General features: G+C 46.6%; 2 protein-coding genes and 1 non-coding gene across 3 annotated transcripts in view; 2 read left to right on the top strand and 1 right to left on the bottom strand.

Moving 5' to 3' along the window:
- LOC135391334 (metal cation symporter ZIP14-like) overlaps nucleotides 1–12,716 on the top strand; it is a 109,695-nt gene extending 96,979 nt beyond the window's left edge. Inside the window, exon 8 of the mRNA XM_064621574.1 lies at nucleotides 11,457–12,716. Within this exon, the coding sequence (XP_064477644.1) occupies nucleotides 11,457–11,696 (240 nt within the window). The 3' untranslated portion in view covers nucleotides 11,697–12,716. The remainder of the gene's footprint in view (nucleotides 1–11,456) is intronic.
- LOC135391332 (uncharacterized) lies at nucleotides 448–6,524 on the top strand. The gene is made up of 4 exons (XM_064621572.1): nucleotides 448–653; nucleotides 2,437–2,652; nucleotides 2,718–6,239; nucleotides 6,298–6,524. Coding segments are annotated over exons 2-4 (3,546 nt in total). The 5' UTR covers nucleotides 448–653; nucleotides 2,437–2,651; the 3' UTR covers nucleotides 6,321–6,524.
- Nucleotides 12,717–16,962: 4,246 nt separating the features above from the next.
- LOC135393578 (U1 spliceosomal RNA) lies at nucleotides 16,963–17,126 on the bottom strand. Its single transcript, XR_010422678.1, has one exon. It is a non-coding gene; the product is annotated as a U1 spliceosomal RNA (small nuclear RNA).
- Between the last annotated feature and the right edge of the window lie 5,407 nt (nucleotides 17,127–22,533).

Here is a 22,533-nt window from a genome sequence, read left to right as displayed (position 1 = left end):
GAGCTGCTGGAAACGACAAAAATAAATACAAAATACAAAAAAATCGTTGCTGTTGGTGTTTAACACTGCGAGATTTGATGTTTCTTATAAGAAAAATACGACGCGCAGCAGTTGCATATTCTTGCGTGAAGTTTGCAATCAATGATGATGGAATGATATTTTATCTTATTTGAATCATTAGTGACTCCCCTATTTAGTGAATGGTAGTGTGGTTATGAAAACTGGTTTGTTTAAAAATGATAAGAGCTACAGGGTGTAGCGAATGCTGTTCTCCTTTTACACTCTGTAATATTTCTTGTGAAATATTTATATGCAAGTAAACAAAAGTACAAAGAAATGAATCTCATTCTGTGTTATAATTGCTGCACGCTGTTCTTGGATGTATAGGCAACGTGCATTCCTGAGATGCAGTGTTTCTTTTTTGCTTTGGGACGGTCGACTGGCGATATCGTATTACATCCGGCGCGAAGGCCTATTGTTTCGCATTGGCATATGCGTGTTCCCCGTTTTGACGATGGCTGGATAATTATTGACGTGAGGAATAATATGAATTTATGTGGCTGTGAATAGACCTCGGGTTTTTGCTCGTTGTGAGGCGCTAAAAATGTGTGAGTGTGCGTGCGCGTTTGTGCAGCTGGGACCCCACTTAACCAGTAAGTACATTGTTTATGCCTTTTCGTGTGACTCGAGTGATAAATTTATGTGGTATTGCATGAAATGTTGGTTTAAAAATAAGGGTTGTTGCACTTGTATAGCAGTGGCTTCTTATTGCAATTTTCGCCCGTAAAAAAAAAAAAAAAATCAGCGTATATCGTATTATGCTGCGCGATTAGAAGTGATTTTCCCAATTCGATTTGTGTACCCTTGTCCTGTGCTTTCTTTACACAGGGACAACGCGACTGTGTATGTAGCATTATGCAATAATTACCTGATAGGAGAAATGGGTGCCTTTTTCTCCGTTTATTAGCATGTGCTTCGTTTTTTTTTTTCTTTTTTTTTTTTGAAGTTATAGTTATTCAAGCAAAAGTACGTGTAATTTTTCATGGCTCTTTTTTTCTTTCACTGCTAGAGCAGAAGAAAATCACTTGGTAAAGCTGAATAGTGTTCTATCACGGAAAGTGGGTTTGTTTGTTTGTTTGTTTGATTTTGTTGGGTGCTCGATGAAGTAAGCAGTACTTAATCTTGCAGTTATGGGTATTTGAGCAGAAATGTTGGTGTCTGAGCCAGGAGTAGAAATTCCAATAAAACACCTCTCCTTGTGCATTCCTGAGCTGCTGTGTGCGCGCGCGTGTGTGCTTTTTCCTTGGTTTGTGACGTCATCATGGCATGTTGGGACTTGTTTAGCAGTGTTACGATTTTACCCGCCGCTAGTATCTTGTTGTTACCTTGTGCTAGCCGCGTAGCGATGTGTGGTGACTCTGTGATTATTCCTGAGGTCTTAAGCCTTTTCCCTTTAAGTGAATTTGTGTACCCTTGTCCAGTGGTTTCTTTACACAGGGACAACGCGACTGTGTATGTAGCATTATGCAATAATTATCTGATAGCAGAAATGAGTGCCTTTTTCCCGGTTTATTATCATGTGCTTCGATTTTTCTTCTTTTTTTTTTCTTTTTTTTTTGCAGTTATAGCTATTCAAGCAAAAGTACGTGTAATTTTTCATGGCTCTTTTCTTCTTTCACTGCTAAAGCAGAAGAAAATCACTTGGTAAAGCTGAATAGTGTTCTATCATGGAAAGTGGGTTTGTTTGTTTTTGTTTGTTTGTTTGTTAGATTTTGTTGGGTGCTCGATGACGTAAGCAGTGCTTAATCGGGCAGTTATAGGTATTGGAGCAGTCTGTGCCAGGAGTAGAAATTCCAATAAAGCACCTCTCCTTGTGCATTCCTGAGCTGCTGTGTGCGCGCGCGTGTGTGCTTTTTTCCCGGTTTGTGACGTCATCATGGCATGTTGGGGCTTGTTTAGCAGTGTTACGATTTTACCCGCCATTAGTATCTTGTTGTTGTTATCTTGTGCTGGCCGCGTAGCGATGTGTGGTGACTCTGCGATTATTCCTGAGGTCTTAAGCCTTTTCCCTCACCGCTTAAGTGAATTTGTGTACCCTTGTCCTGTGGTTTCTTTACGACGATGCAGCTGTGCATGTAGCATTATGCAATAATTATCTGACAGCAGAAATGGGTGTTTTGTCAGTTGATGGTAGTTTCTTAGCATGTGTTTAATTTTTGTAGTCATAGCTATTTTGCTATTTGAGCAGAAATGATGGTATCTGAGGGTTTAACGCTGAGGGTAGAAATTCCTGCATTTCACTGCAACTTGTTTCATTTAAGTAATATTATTGAAATTCCACAGCCACTTTGAACAAAAAGGGATGGTTGTGCGCCTGCTCATGGAAGCAACTTGCATATCGGAATGACACGTGATGATAGCGAACTTTGCGCTCAGGTGCGGCAATGGTGTAGGCGGACGGAGCATTACGTGAAGCCAAGGGCAAGCTGCGACCTTGAACATGCAGAGCAAGTTATTTTTAGGCTATGATGACTCCTCGCACCCGTGCATGTTGGGGCATGCAGCGAGGTCGCCGCTATATAAGTGGGGAGGATGTGTAAAGAGGCAGCAGTCTTCGCATCGCTTCGGGAGTGTGCGGAGCTCGCTTCAAAAGTAAGTATTTTTCATCCACGCTCTGTGGCGCACGTTTTCTTAGTGTTGCTTCTTTTTTTTTTCAGTGCCTAGATGCGTGTTCTGCTTTTTTGATCCTCATGATATCGGTGATGATGAGCCATTGGAAGAGAATTCACCATCTTCTCCAGACATTTCACCTGGCACATTGCATGCTCACGTCGAGCGATCACATCCCTATGTGGACATTTCCTTCCTGCCTTTCTTTCAAACTGATAGCGCATTTCGAGGTACCGTCAAAGCGTTTGTGCTATTGGCATCTGTTCACGATCAGGGAGTAGAGGACTTGCGACAATATTTAATGAACCACCTCCACAATATAATTGCTATTTTGCGAGCGCAAAGAATACCCTTTAGATTTTGCATTTGTTCTGACGTTCTAATGATGAAAGAAAATCGAGGGGATATAACTGCACACATAGCTCATTTTATGGCGCTTGCTCGCGAAGTCCACAGCGACGGAGCTATTGCAAATACTTTGATGGACGTGATTCAGGAGTCCACCGGGCGCATTGAAAATTACCAGCGTGAGGGTAGTGGGTTTGTATCCACCGATGTCCAAAAAGTTCAAATGTGTATTTCCGCTGTGAAAACTAAAAAGTTTGGATGCGATGGGGTACTTCCCACAAATTTGGCTAAACGCAGGAATGTGTTAACGAATATCCAATTACCAGCACGCAAGGAGGGTGAATGTTTTAAATACAATACACTCGCTCTCCTGCATCCACAGGAAAGGAATTCGTGGAAAAAATGTGAAAATTATGCAGCAGATTACTGGTGGCCAAGCCGCTTCCCTGTTTTATTCTCTGATCTGGATGAATTTGAAGTCCAAAACGAGATATCCGTGTATGTTTACGCCTATGTCGATCAGGGAGTGCACGTGTCGCGACCCGCAAAACTGGAATTCGAAAAGAAAATTCATCTCTTGGAGGTTGATGAGCATTTTTTTGGAATAAAGTCCCTCGAACGCTTGTTGACAACAAGAAGTAACCATTTTGTATGCGAACGCTGCACACGCTCTTTCGTGAAGGAAGAGAGCATGGCGAAACATCGACGCCTTTGCACGGACATAAACGAAATCCTGTTGGAATTTTGCGAGCCGGGAAAAAATTTTGTAGAGTTTACTAAAATACAGTACATGCAACAGTACAACTATGTCGTTGCGTTGGACACTGAGAGCGTACTCGCACCCAGTGGTGTTGGCATGCAACGTCACATTACCTCTAGCTTCTGTGCTGTGCTCGTGCGTACCCATGACTCAAAGGTGATGCGCATTAGAACACACCATGGGGAAGATGCGGCAAAGCAGTGTGTGAAGGCACTCATGGAAATGCGTGATGAAATGATTGCCTTGAACGCCTGCCCCGCTGCAATGGTGTTGAGCGATGAACAACAGGCCAAGCACAGAGCTGCTACCCACTGTGCATATTGTAAACGGGAATTCGCGGAAGACCTACCTCGTGTCCGGCATCATGATCATTCGAAGCATTGTACTGCGGGTGAGACAAATTATATCGCGACACTGTGCAACCCCTGTAACGTCGCGTGCACTACCAGAGAAAAATTGCCGATCATGGTCCACAATTTGTCTTATGATCTGGCTGGACTGTTACGGGAATTTCACGTTCTCGGGTGGAAGCGACCTCCCTTCATTGTGGCCAGCTCCATGGAAAAAATTCGTTCGTTCGAAATTGGTACCTTCCTCTTCAGAGATACCATGCAGTACCTAAATTCGTCGTTGGGGGACCTCGTGGAAACCGTCAAATCCATGGGGGGAGCCGAGGCGTTCCAATGCTTGAAGCAGGTATTTGGAGACGACTACAAAATTTTGCTTCGTAAAGGTGTGTTCCCTTACAGTTACCTTAGTTCTTTTGCAGTGTACGACGAGTTGAGTCTCCCAGAAAAATCCGCTTTTCGAAATGATCTAACTGGGGAAGATGTAAGCGATGAGGACTACCAGTACGCTGTGCATGTATTTGAACATTTTGGGTGCTCGAGTTTACGGGATTATAACACATTGTACCTGAAAACGGATGCCCTCTTACATGCAGACATAATGCAGCACTTCCGACGCCTGTGCTACAGCGCACGCGGATTGGAATTGCTTCATTGCGTTTCTCTGGCATCCTATTCGTGGCAATGCGCGTTAAATTATACGAATGCAAAATTGGAATTGATTACCGATGAGGAAATGTACAGAACCATCGAATCGGGCGTTAGAGGCGGGCTCTGTCAGGCGAGCAGGCGTCATTTGCGTGCCAATAACCCTCTGTGTAGCGGCTATGATCCTGATCAAGAGGAGGTGTACGTATCATACATAGATTGCAACAATCTTTACGGATTTAGTATGATAAAGCACCTCCCTGCCGGTGATTTCGAATGGGTCGAGGATTTTAGCTCCGTGGATTTTATGCATCACCCCACGGATTCGGAGGTGGGGTATGTGTACGTATGTGACTTGGAGTATCCAAAATCTATCCACGCTCTAACGCGATACTTCCCCCTGGCTCCCGAGAAGGCAGTCGTCCCGAAGGAATGGCTCTCGCCATTCCAGCGAGGGCTTCTCGAAGAATTAATGTATCAGCCTGCTAACAGCAAAAAGCTGTTGCTCACGTGCAACGACAAGGTCGAGTACGTCGTTCATTACGCGTTGCTCGCACTCTATTGTAGATTGGGCATGAGGGTGACAAAAATTCACCGAATCCTAAAATTTCGCCAGGCACCATTCCTGCGTCCCTACATCGAGGACAATGTTGCCAGGCGCGTTGCCTCGAGCACAACGTTCGAAAAAAATTTCTATAAACTCTCAAATAATGCGGTATTCGGGAGAACGCTTTTAAATAAATTTAACATGCGTGATATTCGAGTAGCCTTCGATGAGGAGACGGCGAGTCGCCTCGGGAGTCGGGCAGAATGCGTGCGGATGGAAATTTTGTCCCCAGATTGTGTCATGTACGAAATGCGCAAAAGAAAAGTGCGATGCGATTTCCCGCTCCAGATTGGGTTTACGATTTTAGAACTCAGTAAATTAACCATGTACTCATTCTACTACGAAACTCTGCTGAGCAAGCTCACTTGTCCGGTGATTACCTGCTACTTTGACACGGATTCTTTGATCCTCGGCCTATTCTGCAAGGACTACGAAGATCAGTTACGAGCGATCGCCGACGACCACTTAGATTTGTCTTCCTTTGATCGGGATCATCCACTGTACAGTGAAAAGAATCGTGGAAGACTTGGGGCATTCAAAAGCGAAACTGGTAGTGTACCTATCGAAGAAGTAATATGCTTGAAAGCTAAAATGTACTCTATCAAACTAGCTGGAGAAAAGCAAATTGCAAGAGCTAAAGGGGTAAAGAAAAATATTGTACGCAAGCACCTCCTCCATGAGACATACCACAATACCTTGTTCAATCACACGAGCGTATCGAATGAGCAAGTGTCAATAGTTGGAAAGAAACAGTGCATGTACACCATCAGAAATGTCAAAAGAAGTCTGATGGCATATGACGACAAGCGATACCTCTGCAATGACATCGAATCCTACCCTTACGGAAGCTGTGAATATGGTAAGTTTAAACGGATGATACAAATAGTGAAGCTCATAACATTCTTTTTTCACTCCAGAAGATGTGCAGGAAGAGAACTGATACTTCTGTGACATGCTGTTCTCGCGTGCTGTCTGGGACTCAGCCGTGGATGGAGAAGGACGAACGCCTGGGTGATCCACATGGTACTTATGCGAAAAATGCCATGGATGTTAATGGAAATGTCCAGTGTGCCTGGAAGTGCCCCAGAGAGAACTACAATCTCTCTGAGACTGCCATGATGTACTCAATAAACATTGAAAACTATTTCCCGTGTTTTTCTACGTCCCTACTGTTCCGAAGCGTTGTCCTGGCTTAACTAGAAAGCATCCCAAGCCAATCTGCAATTTGGTGGGCCTGTGAGCTGGCCCAGAAATTAATGGAATTGATCAATGAGCGGTTGTCTATGCTGCGGTTGAAATTATGAAGCAATATGCAGTTGAAAGAGTGTGACCGAGTAACTAGAGAGTGGAAATGACAAATGAGTCTATCGAGCATGTATGAGAGGCAGCCAATAGGCCAATCACTAGATTTTAGAAATGAATGGAAGTGACCACCCCCCGGGTCAATAGACAGGTGAGCGATTTGGAAGTTTATGAGCCGACTTAGAATTGAATAGAAAGATCATTTTGGTGTCTACGAGCGAGTGACCAGATGTTGTGGCAATTAATGGTAGCCAATCACATAGACATTAGATGGATGAAGGGGTGGAGCTGTGACCAACCAACCAGAGGACTTAGAAGTGGCTTGACCTGGATTAGAATTGGGTGGTGGATTAGAAATTCCTAGAAATGGATTAGAAAAAAGAGCGATTTGGAAGCCTATGAGCCAAATTAGAATTGAATAGAATAGATAATTTTGGTGTCTATAAGCGAATGAACAAATGCGGCAATGAAGGGTAGCCAATCTCATAGAAATTGGATGGATCACCTGAAGTGGTGGAGCCTGGATTAGACCTGGCTTCACCTGGATTAGAAATGGGTGGTGGATTAGAAATTCCTAGAACTGGATTAGAAAAAGGATGTCGTTGTGCGTAACGGCTCTATACTACTAACGCGTGTGGTCACAATATATTGTCTGAACTTGTACTGCAGGTTTTCCAATATCTTCAGAAACAAATAACGCTAAAGAGATCCTCAAAGAAGAATTATACAAAGGGGTGCTAGGTCACAAATACGCAGCTCACTATTGACATGAATTTTTTACCTGAGCTCTGTGAGCTTGCGGCACGACGGTTGTGAGATGTCGGTGCGTAAATATAAACTTTTTGGACAACGTAGAATTTCAGTTCTCACTGTGAGGCTCGTCAACCAAATTACCATGAGCAATATCGCCTCTGGCGATGAAACACCGTAGTCGATATCTCCAAATAAAGTTTCCGTTTGGTCGGTGCATCTGACGGTGATACAGTATCCAGCGGAGCAAAACTGTAAATTGACCATTTGATCATTTTGCAGGTCCACCTTCAGTTTTATCGAAACTTGAACGAAAGAAATAGAATATATTCGCTCATTTTGTTCACACCTTATGCAGTGGCCGAACGCGCCTCAACGAACGCTATGCGCTGCGACTGCGAGTCTAGTGCCTTCGGTGGTATTGGAAGCATAGAAATCACGAGAAATGAAACACCTCCTCCCTAGTAAAGGGTTCTTTTAGGTGCTTCCACAGTTAGCGATGCGACAGTTCCAGTTCGGCGAGGAGGAGGAGGAGTGTCGTTGGGAGGAACCCGAGAGGTCTGCCTGCCTGTGCCTGATTAGGCGGCATGTTTCTGGGGAAGGGAAAGGTGGTGGAGAGGAGGAGAGGAAAGGGTGAAGTGGAAGACCAAGCGGAATCCGCTCGGGGGGAGGATAGCTGCGTCCATGGGCCGACTTCGGGGGAACTGTGCCGGCATACGCCTATTACACATCTGAGGGAAACCCAGGAAAAACCCCAGACGGCACAGCCGGCTTCGGCAAAAAAAGAAAAACCTTATTTCACACGTAAACAAAGCTGGCTACCACGCCAGGTACTTTCTCCGGAAACCGCATCGCGGCGCCACCAGTTTGTCTCACGTAAAGGTCTCACGGTCCCTATATAGTTGTATCGCGCTTTGTTCAGTCTGTTGCGTTGAAAGAGAAACTGTCGTTTACCAGTCCTTCATCATCACGATAGTCTGCACTTTGCCGCACCGTATCCAACACTTGTAGAAATGCGATTGGGGGCTGTACAACAACAACAACTTTATTTGATGATGATGATATTTATGATAAAAATGATAATATTAACATTATGATAATAATCATAAAGCGTGATACCCTACCCCATTACTGGTATTGGAGGCTGTAGAAGGAAACATCACTGAAAGGAAACGTCGGTTTTGTCTCGTTATCTGAGGCATTGAGGGGTCTAACTCAAATATGCGTGTGGAATTTTGCCGTGTCAATTTTTTCTTAAAAATTTGCTTTCAGTTATTGAGCGCCAAACACAGTGTACGCTCCTCTTGAGAACCGTTTTGTAAGGTTTATGGGGGGGGGGGGTGACATCCGGGGAGATGGCGTTTCTAAAGCTACAGCCGATGCTAATCCCGGTATGGTTACGCTATGCGCGCGCCCTTCGCTTTTTTTCTATTCAACGCACCTCTGTAGCTATACCCTTAGAAACGACACGCGGCCTTTTCTCGAGGAAAAAAACGGCGAGTGCCCGGAGATTATCCGCCCGATCGAATCAGCTTACACCGGCATTGTCACACGCGATGAGAGGGAAAGCGTATATTGTGGATTCTTTCGCTCATAAATCACGACCGACGCAAATGATGAGTCCCGCACCCTTTGTGTTAATGTCGAGGTAAATAAATGTCGAAGTAACGAGGTAACTTTTCTCTCGCGAGAAATATTTTCACTATAGCGCCACTTTAATATCGCGATACGTGTACCACTGAGCTCTTACGTAATGGAGTTGACAGGAGAACGTAACAAATGTAACTGGGCGCCAGCCTTTGTTTCCTTCGCCTTCGAACGGCCCGATTCAGAGCGCTCGTTGTACCTGCTACTTACTGCTACTTACTTTGTCTTTTCCAGCGGCTCAATGGCATATTGCTAACGTTAAGTGTCTACCATCTCGCTTGCGTATTGCTTTTATGTTCAACGGCCTTTAGGTTGCCGTGTATCCGACGCTACACAATGTGAAGGAGGCACCTCTCGTTCACGGCGTTGAGGTGGGCTAGTTGGTACGACATCATATAGCAGCGCAGCAAAGACATGGACGAGAGAAGACGAGCGAAACACCATCCATCCGCTGGCTCGCGAGGCCATGGGTCGTGCCATGCCGCGACCTATCAGCGCCTTCTCCCGCGCTTCCTCCTCCTCACGTGTCCTCTGCAGGACTCAGGGGGACTACGCAGGGGTTTTCAACGGGTGGGGAATCTGTGAATGTCTAAGGGGAGTGATATTATGTAATATTCACCCCCAATCGGCCCTTGCGCGCATCCTGCGCAGTATATCATTCATAGGACATCTATGTCATCAGCCAGAATTGCATGAACGGTAAGTCGTGATTGCTCCTCGGTGCGCACAGGACTGGAAGGCCTATCAAGCGGTGAGATCGTATGCCCGCATTGCTTTGGAGTTATTATGGGCGGTGGAGTAACGCTTTGATGAACGGCAAAAGGAGGTGCATGGAGCAAACGGTTGAGTACAACTGAATAGCCCATCTGTCACATGCCAGTGATTTATTCAGACCCCCGACTCCCCCGTAACCCCCTCCCCAAGTCTTATGAGATTACGCAATATTGTGCCAAAAAGCATAACAATTAGGGCTGTGCCAAACGAATCCTCGAACGCTGGTTTCGAGGTTCGCGAACCCAAATCCCTGTGCCCAAAACGGCGATTCGAATCTTTCGAATCCACCAACCACGTTTGATTGTTTCTTTTTCAACTCGGCGCCTCTGGAGTCCGCCGAAAGCCTCATTGGCCGACGGTTTTTGTTTGTTTGTTTACGTTGCTCTGGACTGAAAGAGTTGAGGCAGGAACTGTTACATTACGTTACGTGTTAAGTTTAAAAGTAACATGGTTTTGCTTTTGATTGTTGCTTAGTTTTATGGAAATAATTCAGACTCGAAAATTATATATTTCTTGTAGTCGAAGAACAACATGTTAAATTGTAGAGGACGATGGTATTTCTCTACATGAGTCCCGACCGGTGATGATGGTATGCCACGGAGAGGCGACGACGGTGGCATACCGGCCGCACATGGCCGCACCGGCGGAACTGAAGACGGTGCTCCAGGCGCGTGGCCATCTTCGTTGTTGTCCACGGCCCGCTACAAAATAAATTAAGCTTAGGAAGAACTATATCGGTATATTTTCTCCTGAAACTGAACTATTATTTAATTTGTTTTTCATTAAACAAGGGCATCATATTCGGCTTCAAAACACTTTTCACTAGAAGTGTTTTTTTCTAGGCTTTTTAAACTCTTTCTAAAGAAAGGATTCGAAAGATTCGAGATTCGTAAGGTTCGTCGATTCGCAGAACCTTTCTTGGATTCGGATTCGGAAAATTCTGGATTCGTCCCGTCTTTAATAAAAATACATGGGATTAGCCTCCATGTTGCGACGTCACCCCCCCCCCCCCCCCACCCGTGGAGCCCGACACCCCACCAGGGGCGACATCGTCTGGGTAAACCACTGATCATGCCCTACACCACAGACGCTAATGCTTGGCCACACGCCCCGTGTCCTGCATGCTTGTTTTGCCGGTCCTCATTTCGCAGGCGTCTTTTGTGGGTTGATGAACCGTGAGTAGTCCGTAAAAAAAAAAAAAAAACAAGAAAAACAACACACACACACACACACTGCAAAACACTATTGAAACTAGCATTGTTGGACATTCAAGCTCTGGCAAGACCTAGACACTGTATGAGCCTCATCGTCAGCATTAATATCCATCGTTACGTGTGGTCCGCTGTGTGCAATTAGGTTGTACGTGTTGTTTACATTAGGGCCTGCGTTCCTGGACTACATCTCGGGCCACAGGCTTCTTTCTATGGGCAGTGTGGGTCTGACAACTTCTACTTTGGAGGCCGAAATCTACCTGTGAAGTAGCCTAGTTGAAAAACGCCGCATCAACAACAACAACAACAAAATACAACCCCTGTACAGCACTTTTGCTAAAGACAAGCTTTATTGTGGACAGTATTCTCACATTCATGTTTTCTTTGTGCAGCTGGGTGAACTAAATGAAGCCCTGGAAGCAGTCCAGCCACGTGGCTTTAGAAGTTGTCTCTGGATTCTCTTCCTGCAGAACGTGGGCATATGTGTGGGTCTTGCCCTACTCTTCGTCATGGCAAAGTACAGCGAACATATCAACTTCGCCAACGTTTCCTTTTCGTCTCCACAAGCGAGGGCCGCTTCACCTGCACTCGCAAGCGACGCCAGATCTCTGTTCCAGGGGTTCGGGATGTAACGCGTGCTTCATAGACCTTTGACGGTGAACGATCAATATTGTGCCACAAGAAGTTAGTGACACTGTAACCCGTGTTCCAGGGAACCGAACTTTCCCCACAAGACACTAACATAGTTACTCCTCTACAACCAGGGACAGGGGCTACGTAATTCTGCAAGTTCCCTTCGGTGCAGAATTGGATAAGCTGACATATATCGTGCTGCACGCCACAAGTGATCCACATTCTTCGGGTGCAGTGAGCCTCTTGACGTTGAGAAGTGCGCATGAACTCTGCGCATGAAGAAGTGCCCATATACTCATGAGTTCATACAGTGTTTGCCGACTCGGGTGACGCACCAAAAAAAAACAAAAAAACACTGAAACTTCTGCTTAGAAGTACAAAGTATGCGCACTGTAGAACTGTGGGTATGTAATTTTCGTACCATACAGGTGTACTGCAGGACACAGCTAGGAGGTAAAAAATTTGTGTACTGTAGCGCAACACAGATACCCAATAGCGAAGGTGATTTGTGGGACCACGAATGGAATGCTCTCCTCCGGGGACGTTTTCCATTGAGCAATAACAATGAAGACATATGTCTTATCGTATCAAGCCCCTATAGTGTGCTGTAGCATTGGTTGGGGCGCAGGACACCCCAGTCTAAGCAGCTGTATAGATTGAAAATGCTTAGCCGAGATAGGAAATTCAGACCATGAGAAGGTGTCGTACTTCTGTTTAAGCCAATTCGGAAGCGCCACCTGGTTACTGACTTTGAGAAAGCAGGTGTCCTACCTGAGGCTCTTCTTTTGCATGTACTCCTTGTTAGAACTGGTCTGTAGAGATTAAGATTTATGAAAAAATTGTGGAAATTGTAACAGCTGTCAAAATATTATATAGTTCTATATTTTCGCTACGATTAACATCTTTTTGTGCAGATGACGTGATTTTTTAATCTTTGTGCATGCCTTTCTCTTTTTTACACACACGCCTGAACTAGTTGATGTTGATGTTGACAAAAAGAATAATAGGGAGAGCCTGAACTAGTAATGTAAGCCAACTGATAAGGGGTTGTGTAGCGTGACATTCCACTTGACTGTATATGCTGGTATTATACCTTTACTCCAAATATACTTTAGCTCGCAGGTTAAATTGGACATGGCGCACATTACAGCAATAAGTAGGGGTGAGACGGCATGCCTTCTTTGGGCTTGTGTGTAGGGATGCCGGCAACGCTTGGCGCAGGTCACAGTTTTAGTGAACGAGGTGCCAGTAGGACGTTCCATTGGATTCGAAACCTCAGCTTACGTCTAACTTACTTTCTAAAATGTAGCAGCTCTTCCAGCAGCTGTAGTAGCTGGGGGAGCTACATCTCGTCTTGAAGGCGTTGAACAACGAATACAGAGCGCGGTTTCCAGTGCGGCATGTGACAGTTCTTTACGAGGGCTTCAGTGTTGGCGGAAATCGAACAATGATTATTTGACCTGCTTTCTCGTCACGTCACGAGTGAACGCGTCAAATAAATACAAAGCAAAATGGCCACAAGTTCATCTTGACTCTCCCTCTGCAAGCAACACTGCATACGTAGAGTGTCAGCTTCCAACTGCACGAGGCAAGTGTGGACCTGCGAAATGAAATTAATTAAAAGGACAGGGAAATGTCTTTCGAAGCAAAATATCTGTTTCCCGGTTTACGGGTTTCGAGAATCAAATTTTTTCAAATGCGAAGCATTCTTTAGCTACTAACACCGAAAAACGTAGTCAGTGTTCTGGCATCGCAACAAAACTGGGAGGTATACACGCGCCGCGTGTAAACGGACCGGCAGTACGCATTCGTTCACAATCGCACCCGATTGCGTGCGGCGCAAGGAGCTAAGTATACGCGCGCCGCGCGTACACGGAGCCGGTACTACGCACTCGTTCACATTCGCACCCAAACCAATGCAAAACAGATTTCTAACAGACAGTGGCGCGCTGCAGTGGCGCTGACGTCAATAATTGCGTCGTAAACCGTTTATCATAAACCGTTTATAAAACCCGATCTTGAGGCACTCGTTGTGTCAGATGAGATGGGGCCTCGCAAGCGGCCACTGCCCACAGAAGAGGAGCTCCTCGACCGGAAACGGCGACGGGACGAGACCAAGTCTGTGTGTCGCTTGAATGCACCGTTCTGGCCCATGAGAGAAACTCGTATCCTCAACCCAATACTGAAGCACGACGGTAACAAGCCCGGCAATAATGCAAAGACGTCCAAGTGCGTGGCATCGGTGGTGCCGGCGCAATTGCGTTCTTGTTTTCATAGTGATCTGCGTCGTGAGTTGCGATGTGATTTTCTGGCATCGTAACAAAATCATGCCTCTTCCTATACGTGACGTCGTTAGTCTTCATACACGATGCCTCGCACATCGTAGAGAACCAGCGGAGTGGTTTCTGCAACACGTTTTTTATTTTCGATTTGATGTTTTGATGGTGCCATATTCCACGTGAAGCCGCTCGATTTACCGCTGAGCCCCGGGGTGCTTCTGACATGACGACATGCCTGTTGTCTACCAAGCACAACAGGGCTTGTGCAAGGGCTTGTGCAAGAAACGTTACCAAGAGCTCACCTGCCGTAAGGGGTTGTGGCGGCATTGCCAGCGCCATCACATCAAGGCGCGAATAATAAATAGCCTTGCCTCGCTCAGCCCGAGCTCTCGCTCTGACCTGGCAATTCCACCGCCATGTTGTTGTCTGGTCTCGTTAGTCTTCAGTAGCACTACAGGGTCCTATCTAACTTGTGCAGAGAGCAACTGTTTATGGGAACGGGGAAGATACCTTGATAAAAAAGAGGACACGTGAGATACGGCAAGAATGAAAAATAGGGTGAGCTTACAGCAGGTATGAAGTAATTCGTACTTTTGATTCGGAAAGGGGTAGTGGTCCCAGGTTTGACGTTTGAGAAAACAGTCGACTTTCGATTTATAAACTGTTAAGTTTCCTGAAAAAAAAAAAGAAAAAAAATGTCAATATATCGAGGTTTTTGGACTGACGAAGAGAAAGTGTCTTGTCCCAGAGGGCACCAGTTCAATAAAGCGAGATATTCCGTAAATCTAGGTATGATGTGATGTGATAGAAAAAAAGAAAAAGAAATCCAGGGTTTGTAAATCGAAGGTTGACTGCACCGTAATGTGTTCAAACACATGCATTATTTTTCCAGAGGAGCCAGAGGAGTCTGAAGATTATCAGTGAAAGCACATGGAAATACACTAAATCAAAGGTCATAGGGGAACGTAGTGCTCCCCATTTGAGGGATCAAGCGCGAGAGGTAAGACCAAAGGTGACCTCAGGGAATTAAACGAAAGATGTGGGTCAGGAAGGTGCTCACGTACATACTTACATACCTAACTAACGTGGATACGAAGTGGTGAAAAAGGACTAGACCACTGTCTTCTATAGGTATTTAGCTTTGGACGAAGAAAGTAGGAAGACTATGGTAAGGGATTAGGAAACTACGTACTGGGCAAGTACGTTGCAAGCAAAAATGTCGCCCGAGAGGTACAGAGAAGACAAAGAAGAAATACTGCCGGAGGAAGGACCCGGAAATATCTCTTTATTTACAAATATTCTTGAAAGCATGCAAGCGCATTTGTTGAAAGACAGACAAACAAACTAAAACAAAACTACATATGTACATTTCCCGTCAACCTTAATAATAACACTGAAAAAAAAAATTCGGTCTCATTTCCGAGCGCGGTAACAGTCACCCTGGGGGCACTGCAGGGAATGTTAAGTGAGCAAAATCCTTGCTTTAAACCTAACCGAATAATTTTGTTCAGTTAAGATTTCCCCATGGCCGGAAGTGCTGCTGTAATCGCGCTCGGGCACGAGACCATATTTATCACTGTTATTATTAAAATGGACGGGAGCTATACGTGACTTGGGACGTCCGTCACGTACGTACATCGCTGCTAGCGTGCCCACCAACATGGCGGCCCGAAGGCACGCCTCTCCCCCACGAGCCCCTCTCCCATGCGCGATCCAGCCTTTATACATAGAGATCAGTGGTTGTGACATGTGTAGATGCTCGTCGTCTGCTCCTCAAAGCGGACGTCGCTTTACAGGTTGCTGTACAAAACGCAATAAATACGTATTTCGCAATTGTTATTCTGATTTATCACAACTACATTTTACGTATTACACGTGTGGAGCTTGAGTACAGTTCGAAAAATGAAACAGATCAGTTTTTGTAGCAGAGTACGGTAGTGCCAGTATTGCCGGCATTCCCGGCGTTCGGAGCACAGTGTGAACGAGAGGGTCGCGAATGCCGTAAAAGCGGTGAATGAGTTCCCCGCGGTTGCGGCTGTCGATGATGTAGTGTGAACGTAGCAAACTCGTATCTAACAACATGGAGAGGGACAGGAACCGTAAGCGTACTCGGCTCTGCCTATAATCTTACGTACTACTGGCACAGACCGCGCGAATTGCTATATTAAAAACATGCATATTGCATTAGTACACACATCATTCGCGCCTCCGATTAAATTATTTTTGTTTTATACCCGTGTCACACGGGCATTTTCGATCCTGCTCGACCGAACCTGCTTGAACCCAATGCAGATCGGATGGTGCTACACGGCCGCTTCCAAGCAGGATCGAACTTTGATCCTGCTTGACTCAAGACGGTTCCCATAACAGGATTGAGAATTTCGAGACTGCTCGACGGCCGCCATTTGCATCCTCGACCCCGGTGAACTGTCATAACTTAAGACGGACATGCGCACGAAGCTACAAATGATGGTTACATCGGTATACGATAAATTACCACTAATATCGCTGTTATATAGGAAACGCGAAATTAATGAGTTCCGTTTCTTCATTTGCACAGGTCAACCATTCAATGCGCATTGAAAGTGGCCGTGTAGCAGCGTCAAAACTCGAGCGTGCTCGGGAAGTTCAATGCAGATCGGATTCGAGAAGGATCGAAATGCCCGTGTGACAGGGGTATAACACTTTTGTTCAACAACCACGCTCGCATGTGTATCATGAAGGGCGCAGGGTTTCTAACACATATTTTGTATTTTTTTTCACCTTCGCTACTATGTGGAACGAAACAAGTGCAGTGCGAAGTCCAATGCGGCTGCTCCTACTGCACGCCGTTGCTGAACAGCTATACGAAAACCGGTATATTTTTTACGACTCTGTTTACGGACGGTGAGCATTTTCGGTTACGCTCAGGTTCCCGAAACCCCCCCTGTCTACCCGCAGCAGCAGCCTCGTGACCCGATAATCTGCTTTTCCACTTCGACAGAAATGGGGGCGAGCGCGTACGCAAGCCCCCACTACCAAAAATTACATGTCCCATCTACCCCGATTTGGGGAAGTGGCGGGATTCAACCAAGGCGAAGTGCAATGCCTTGATCTCCACCCGGGGAGCCTACCTCATTGATCATAGGCTACCCGACACCAGGTAAGTATGCAGGCGCTTGTATCGCGAGCTGCCCCCAAGAGACAACTGTATGCAAATCGAAAGGTGTATGGTACAGCTACAGGGGGAAGAACCACATTTTTGAAACGCGCATTCTTAATAATTCTACGTGCGACGATGGCACTTGTTGTAGTTGATATGTTTCTTATTTAAATTTGCCAATTTTCAGGAGCGTAATGCTGTAACGGCAATTACGGCATCCTCAATGGTAGACGACAGCCCGTCAATAAATATTACCTGTCTTCGATTGGGCTGTACTCTGTGAACTTGTCCAAACTAGAGTCACTAGTCCAAACGGTGCAAGTCCCACCAGCTCCCGTGGCTCAGTGGTTAGCGTGCTGGCCATGCCACGTCGAGACTGGGAGGTACCCGGGCTCGAATCCCGGTGCCGGATGGGCTCTCTGGGGTTTTGCCTGGGTTTTCCTCAGACACTTTCAGACATATGTCGGCGCAGTTCCCTTAGAAGTCGGCCTAGGACGTACATTCACCTAGGGCGCCAGTCGTGACGTTGCCCACCTCTGTGAGGCCGACAACGGCGAGCCCTTTCACCAGCACCACAGCTCGCGAGGCTGAGTGGTCAGCATGCTGGCCATGTCAAGTCGAGACCCGGAGGTACCCGGGTTCGAATCCCGGTGCCGTCTGGGATTTTTCCTCGGTGTCCTCAGACGTTATCAGAAGTCGGCACGTGACGCACATTCTCCCCCCCCCCCCAGAGGGTTAGTCGTGACGTTGCCCTTCAACGGCCGAGCTCTTTCACTAGCATCACCACCACCACCGGTGCAAGTCCCTTTGGCTCGCTGAGCTCAAGATCCTGGCCGTGGACGGTAGCAATGTGGGGAGGTAAACATTGCTTCCAGCACCGTGTGTCGGAGATCTCCACAGCGCGTGACAAGAACCCCAGGTGGTCGAAATTATTCGCAGTCCTACCCTGCAGCACGTGCAGCATGTCGCCGCACTAGGCTGACACACCTTACGTGTAAATATACTCAAATAACCAATATTTATTCAGCATTCGACTCAATGGAAGTACAATCCTTTGCACAACACTCGACCATTCAATAGACGATGTTACAAAGAGGTGCGCGCATACAAGCAATGCGGCATGGGAACTTTGAGGGAGACTGCTTCGTCGTCTGCTTCTGTAATGTTTTACCCCGGCTGACGCTGCTGCTGCGCACACCGGGAATGTTGTTGTTATACTGCTATATTCGCCTCTGGTCCTCTTGTAATACAGGAAGGCGCTACGAGTCCTTGCGTGCAAAGGTTTTTAAAGGAACGGTCTCGTACAGCCGGGGCGATTCCGAAACTTAGCCAAAACTAGCTTCACGAGTACTGTACACATACAACCGTCCGATCCTACAGTTGGCAATACGAAATAACCAAGTCGTTTTCGACGAATTTGTCGAAACGTGCCGTAATAGCAGACGACGAAACCTGCGCTTCTCTCATGCATACGTCACGTATGACGTCGGCTTACGGGTATGTCGTCGTTGTCATGGTAATTGTAACTTGCAGAAGCACCTTGGGTTGAGTCATCCCCTTTGCTCTCGAAATGGGGCACTTAGACATATACCTCCGCGAGCGTAGAATGTAGTCCGAACATTGACTGTGGGGTCCGTAGACCCTAGAGAATGTACTTGGCGCGCCGTCAATGGGATTCTCCTATCCTCGAGCGTGACTGCCCGGGCGCAGCCATCCGTTGGTCATGGACAGTGTTAGTGGACGAATTTCTGCCCCCTAACTACAGCGGAGCTGCTCCGTTTGTTGCCAACCCTGTGCAGTCACGTGGGATAGAAATCTGAAAACGAGCCGATGGAGACGACGTCCACCGTGAACGGGAACTTATTGGATCTGCAATGACAGACGGCCGAACAGTGCGGGTGCAATAGGTTTACTGAGAATGAGAAAACGTGGTCGCGTGCGCATGCATAGATGCGCACGTACCAAAAATGATGTCGCTGTCGTTTGTTCCCAACAACCCCCCTCGATGACTTGCCATCAACGAGGCCTAAACGGCCCCTGAGGTTCTGCAGTCTTGCTCGCGACAGTGGCTTCGTAAAAATGTCTGCGACCACCTCGCTAGTTTGGCAGTACTGGAGGTCGATGACTCTGTGGTGAACTAGGTCGCGCAGATGATGATGACGAACGTCGATGTGCTTCGTCCTCGCGCTAATACCCTCGTTAACCGACAGCTTGATGCAACCCTGGTTGTCTTCGAGCGAACACGTCGGCTCGTCCATGCTTCGGCCGCAGTCGATGAGCAACTGTCTCAGCCACAGAACTTCCTGTGAGGCATGCGCCGCTGAGACGTATTCAGCCTCTGTCGATGAAAACGCCACGGACGTCAGCTTCCTGTTGGACCACGAAACAGGGCTTCCTCCTAGACTAATGAAGTAGCCGCTTGTTGATCTACGGTCACTGATGTCACCTGCCCAGTCTGCGTCTGCATAGCATACCAACCTTGCACCTCGCTCCCCAGACAGTTGCAGCTTGCAATTCAACGTGTACTTGAGGTACCGAAATACCTTCTTAACGGCAGTCCAGTCGCGTTGGCGCGGGGCTTGCTGACACGTCGCCACAGGTACCCCATAGCACACGCTATGTCCGGGCGCGTTGTCGTGCTCAGGTACAAGAGCTCTCCAACTGCTTCACGATAGATTTCGTTGCTCTGCAGTACGTCGTCATCCCCAGTGAGTTTCGGATAGTCCGCGTCCATAGGGATGGCACTGCCTGTAGCATCTCCAAGCTTGTACTTCTCCAGTAGGCTGCTGATTCTATTCCACTGGTGAAGAAGAAAGCGATTATCCTTGCTTCTCTCAATCTCGATTCCAAGGTAGTGACTGACGTGACCAAGGTCTTTGAGCTCAAAATGCTTGTTAAGGTCCTTCCAAACTGCAGTAATTGTTGAGTCATTTGGGTGGCATATCAGCATGTCGTCCACGTACAAGAGAATATACATCACCTTACCATCTACAGATCGGGAATAGAGGCAGGGGTCGGCATCAGCACACCTAAGGCCTTCTTCGAGTAGTGCCTTGTTTGCCTTCACGTTCCAGGCGCTCGCGGCCTGTTTAAGCCCGTATAATGACTTTTCCAACTTGCAACCGAGAAGCTCTTCCCCTTCCTGAACAAATCCCTCAGGGTACTTCATATATATATTCTCTTCGATATCACCATTGAAGAAAGCAGCTTTAACGTCGAAATGTCGGACCTTTAGCTTTTCTATCGCAGCGATGGTTAGGAGTACACGTAAGGTTGTTAGTTTTGCGACAGGAGCGAACGTTGTGTCATAGCCTTCGCCGTACTTCTGTGAAAAACCTTGTGCGACCAACCTCGCTTTGTAGCGTTCAACGTTCCCCTGTTTATCTCGCTTCGTTTTGGATATCCACTTGCAGCCAAATGGATGTTTTCCCTGTGGTAGCTGCACAAGATCCAGAGTGTTAAGCTGGTGTAGCGAATCCATCTCTTCCCTCGCCGCTGTCATCCACTTCACTTTCTCAGAGGGAGGTAGCTTCTGCATTTCCTTCCAGCTGACTGGATGAGGGGCTGTCGTAGCATGCGCGGTAGTGTACGCTAACCGATCAGGTGGAGTTCCTTTGTTGCTCCTAGCTCACCTCCTGGACGTGTTAGCTCCCACCTCCTTTTCTTGCACCTCAGCGCCTACACTTTGTTGCGGAGCAGGCGCTGGCGACAGCACTTCCACTACTACTTCATCGGATGGATCATTTTCAGCATTAGAGGGGTTACCTTCCGCAATAAAGTCCGGTGAACAGCCTCCTCGTCGTGCTAGCGTAGGTGGTACCGCCTGGGACTCACGACAGAACTTCTCCATGACTGGAGTCTCGTCAATAACAACGCTGCGTGGCATCTTCACCTTGTTGGTACCTCCAACAAGTACACGATATCCTTTCTGTGTTTCGCTGAATCCTATCAAGGTCCCTTCAATGGCACGAGCGTCCCATTTGTCGCGGTGTTCCTTTGAGACGTGCATATCAGTGTTGCGGATTTGGCCGCTCAAATCGGATTTAAATCAAATCCGCATTTTTTCTGAAGGTAGTAAATCAAATCCAAATCAAGTCCGGATTTAATTTTGACACGTTAAATCAAATCCTTTTAAATCCGGATTTGTTTTTCCGGACCTAAATCAAGTCCGCTTTTAAATCCGGATTTATCGAATCTTTTGACAAATCCGGGAGCCAAAATTCGTGCAGTAGCATTACTAGACCTATAAACGTGTCTACAAATTACTAATATTGCACGTATTCACTAAACAACGCTTAAATAACAGCATGCCGTGGCACAAAGAGCAACAAATTTCGTCTGATTGACGAGGATATAAAGGGCCAACCTATCAATCCGCTGGCCGAAATTTTATTCATATTTTAGGACATAAATGTTTGAGTTAGAAAGACATTCTCGGTTACGCCTGCTCGGCGTGTACCAGACTATCAGTCACTACGTATCAGCCTGTGTCAGGGGCGGATCCAGACGCTTGTTTTTTTTTTGTTTTTTTTTTTGGGGGGGGGGTTCTTTGTCGGAGCGCGTAATGGGGGAGTGGGGAGAGGGAAATTAAAGGTATAAACTAACGTTTTGGGGGGGGCGATTGGGGGGAGCAATTTGGCGAGTTGCTTCTACTTACAGTCGTCTGCTCGCTCTACCACAGGAGCTATATAGATGATATCTACACCATTCGATAGAGAATGAGCTAGCGGTTCTAATGAATCTACCTTCAAGGAAATGTGTGTACCCACTCATGAACAAGAAAAGTTCGAAATCGTACATATTTCGCCGGAAGTGCTGTTTTCTGGAATTTTTTTGTAGCGCCCCTTTAAAGTAGGAGTCACGGGAATTTTTTCGCGTTGGTAGGTATGGTACACCTTCCCAAAAGCGGATTTTTGGGTCAGGAACCTCCTCGTCATTTAGCACCGGGCGAACACGCCTGAGTGAAGGAATTCCTGTCGCGGGCCTAGGCTCAGCCACGCCCAAAAACACACGCCTGCGTCGATTTCTACCATCAGTACTCAAAAAACTACAGGTCGTTGTTTACTACACCCTGGGGGTCACAATTAAATGGATCGTTAATAAATCGTGGGACATGTTACTAATACTTATACTGAACATGTAGCCCATGGGCCTATTTTAATGCTGACGTTTCGGGGCTTTGTAAAAAATTTTCCTCGCGCAGTACAGACTGTTGTAATCAAGGGAAAAAAAGTGTATGTGAGGAAGAGTAGCACATTTTGCCATGATTGTCCTTGGGAGCAGGAAAGGCTTGCCTTCCCGAAATCACGAAATGATAGGATGTGATATATTTATTGTTCGTTTTTACTTTCTTTTGACGTGAATGCGTGTACCTATACAGGGTGTTCAAAATTAAGCTTTCACGAGCGCTACGCA

The sequence above is a fragment of the Ornithodoros turicata genome, chromosome 4 (assembly GCF_037126465.1).
Source record: "Ornithodoros turicata isolate Travis chromosome 4, ASM3712646v1, whole genome shotgun sequence".
NCBI classification, from domain to species: Eukaryota; Metazoa; Arthropoda; class Arachnida; order Ixodida; family Argasidae; genus Ornithodoros; species Ornithodoros turicata.
The sequence above is the reverse complement of the archived record's forward strand: the minus strand, read 5'-3'. Positions and strand labels throughout refer to the sequence as shown.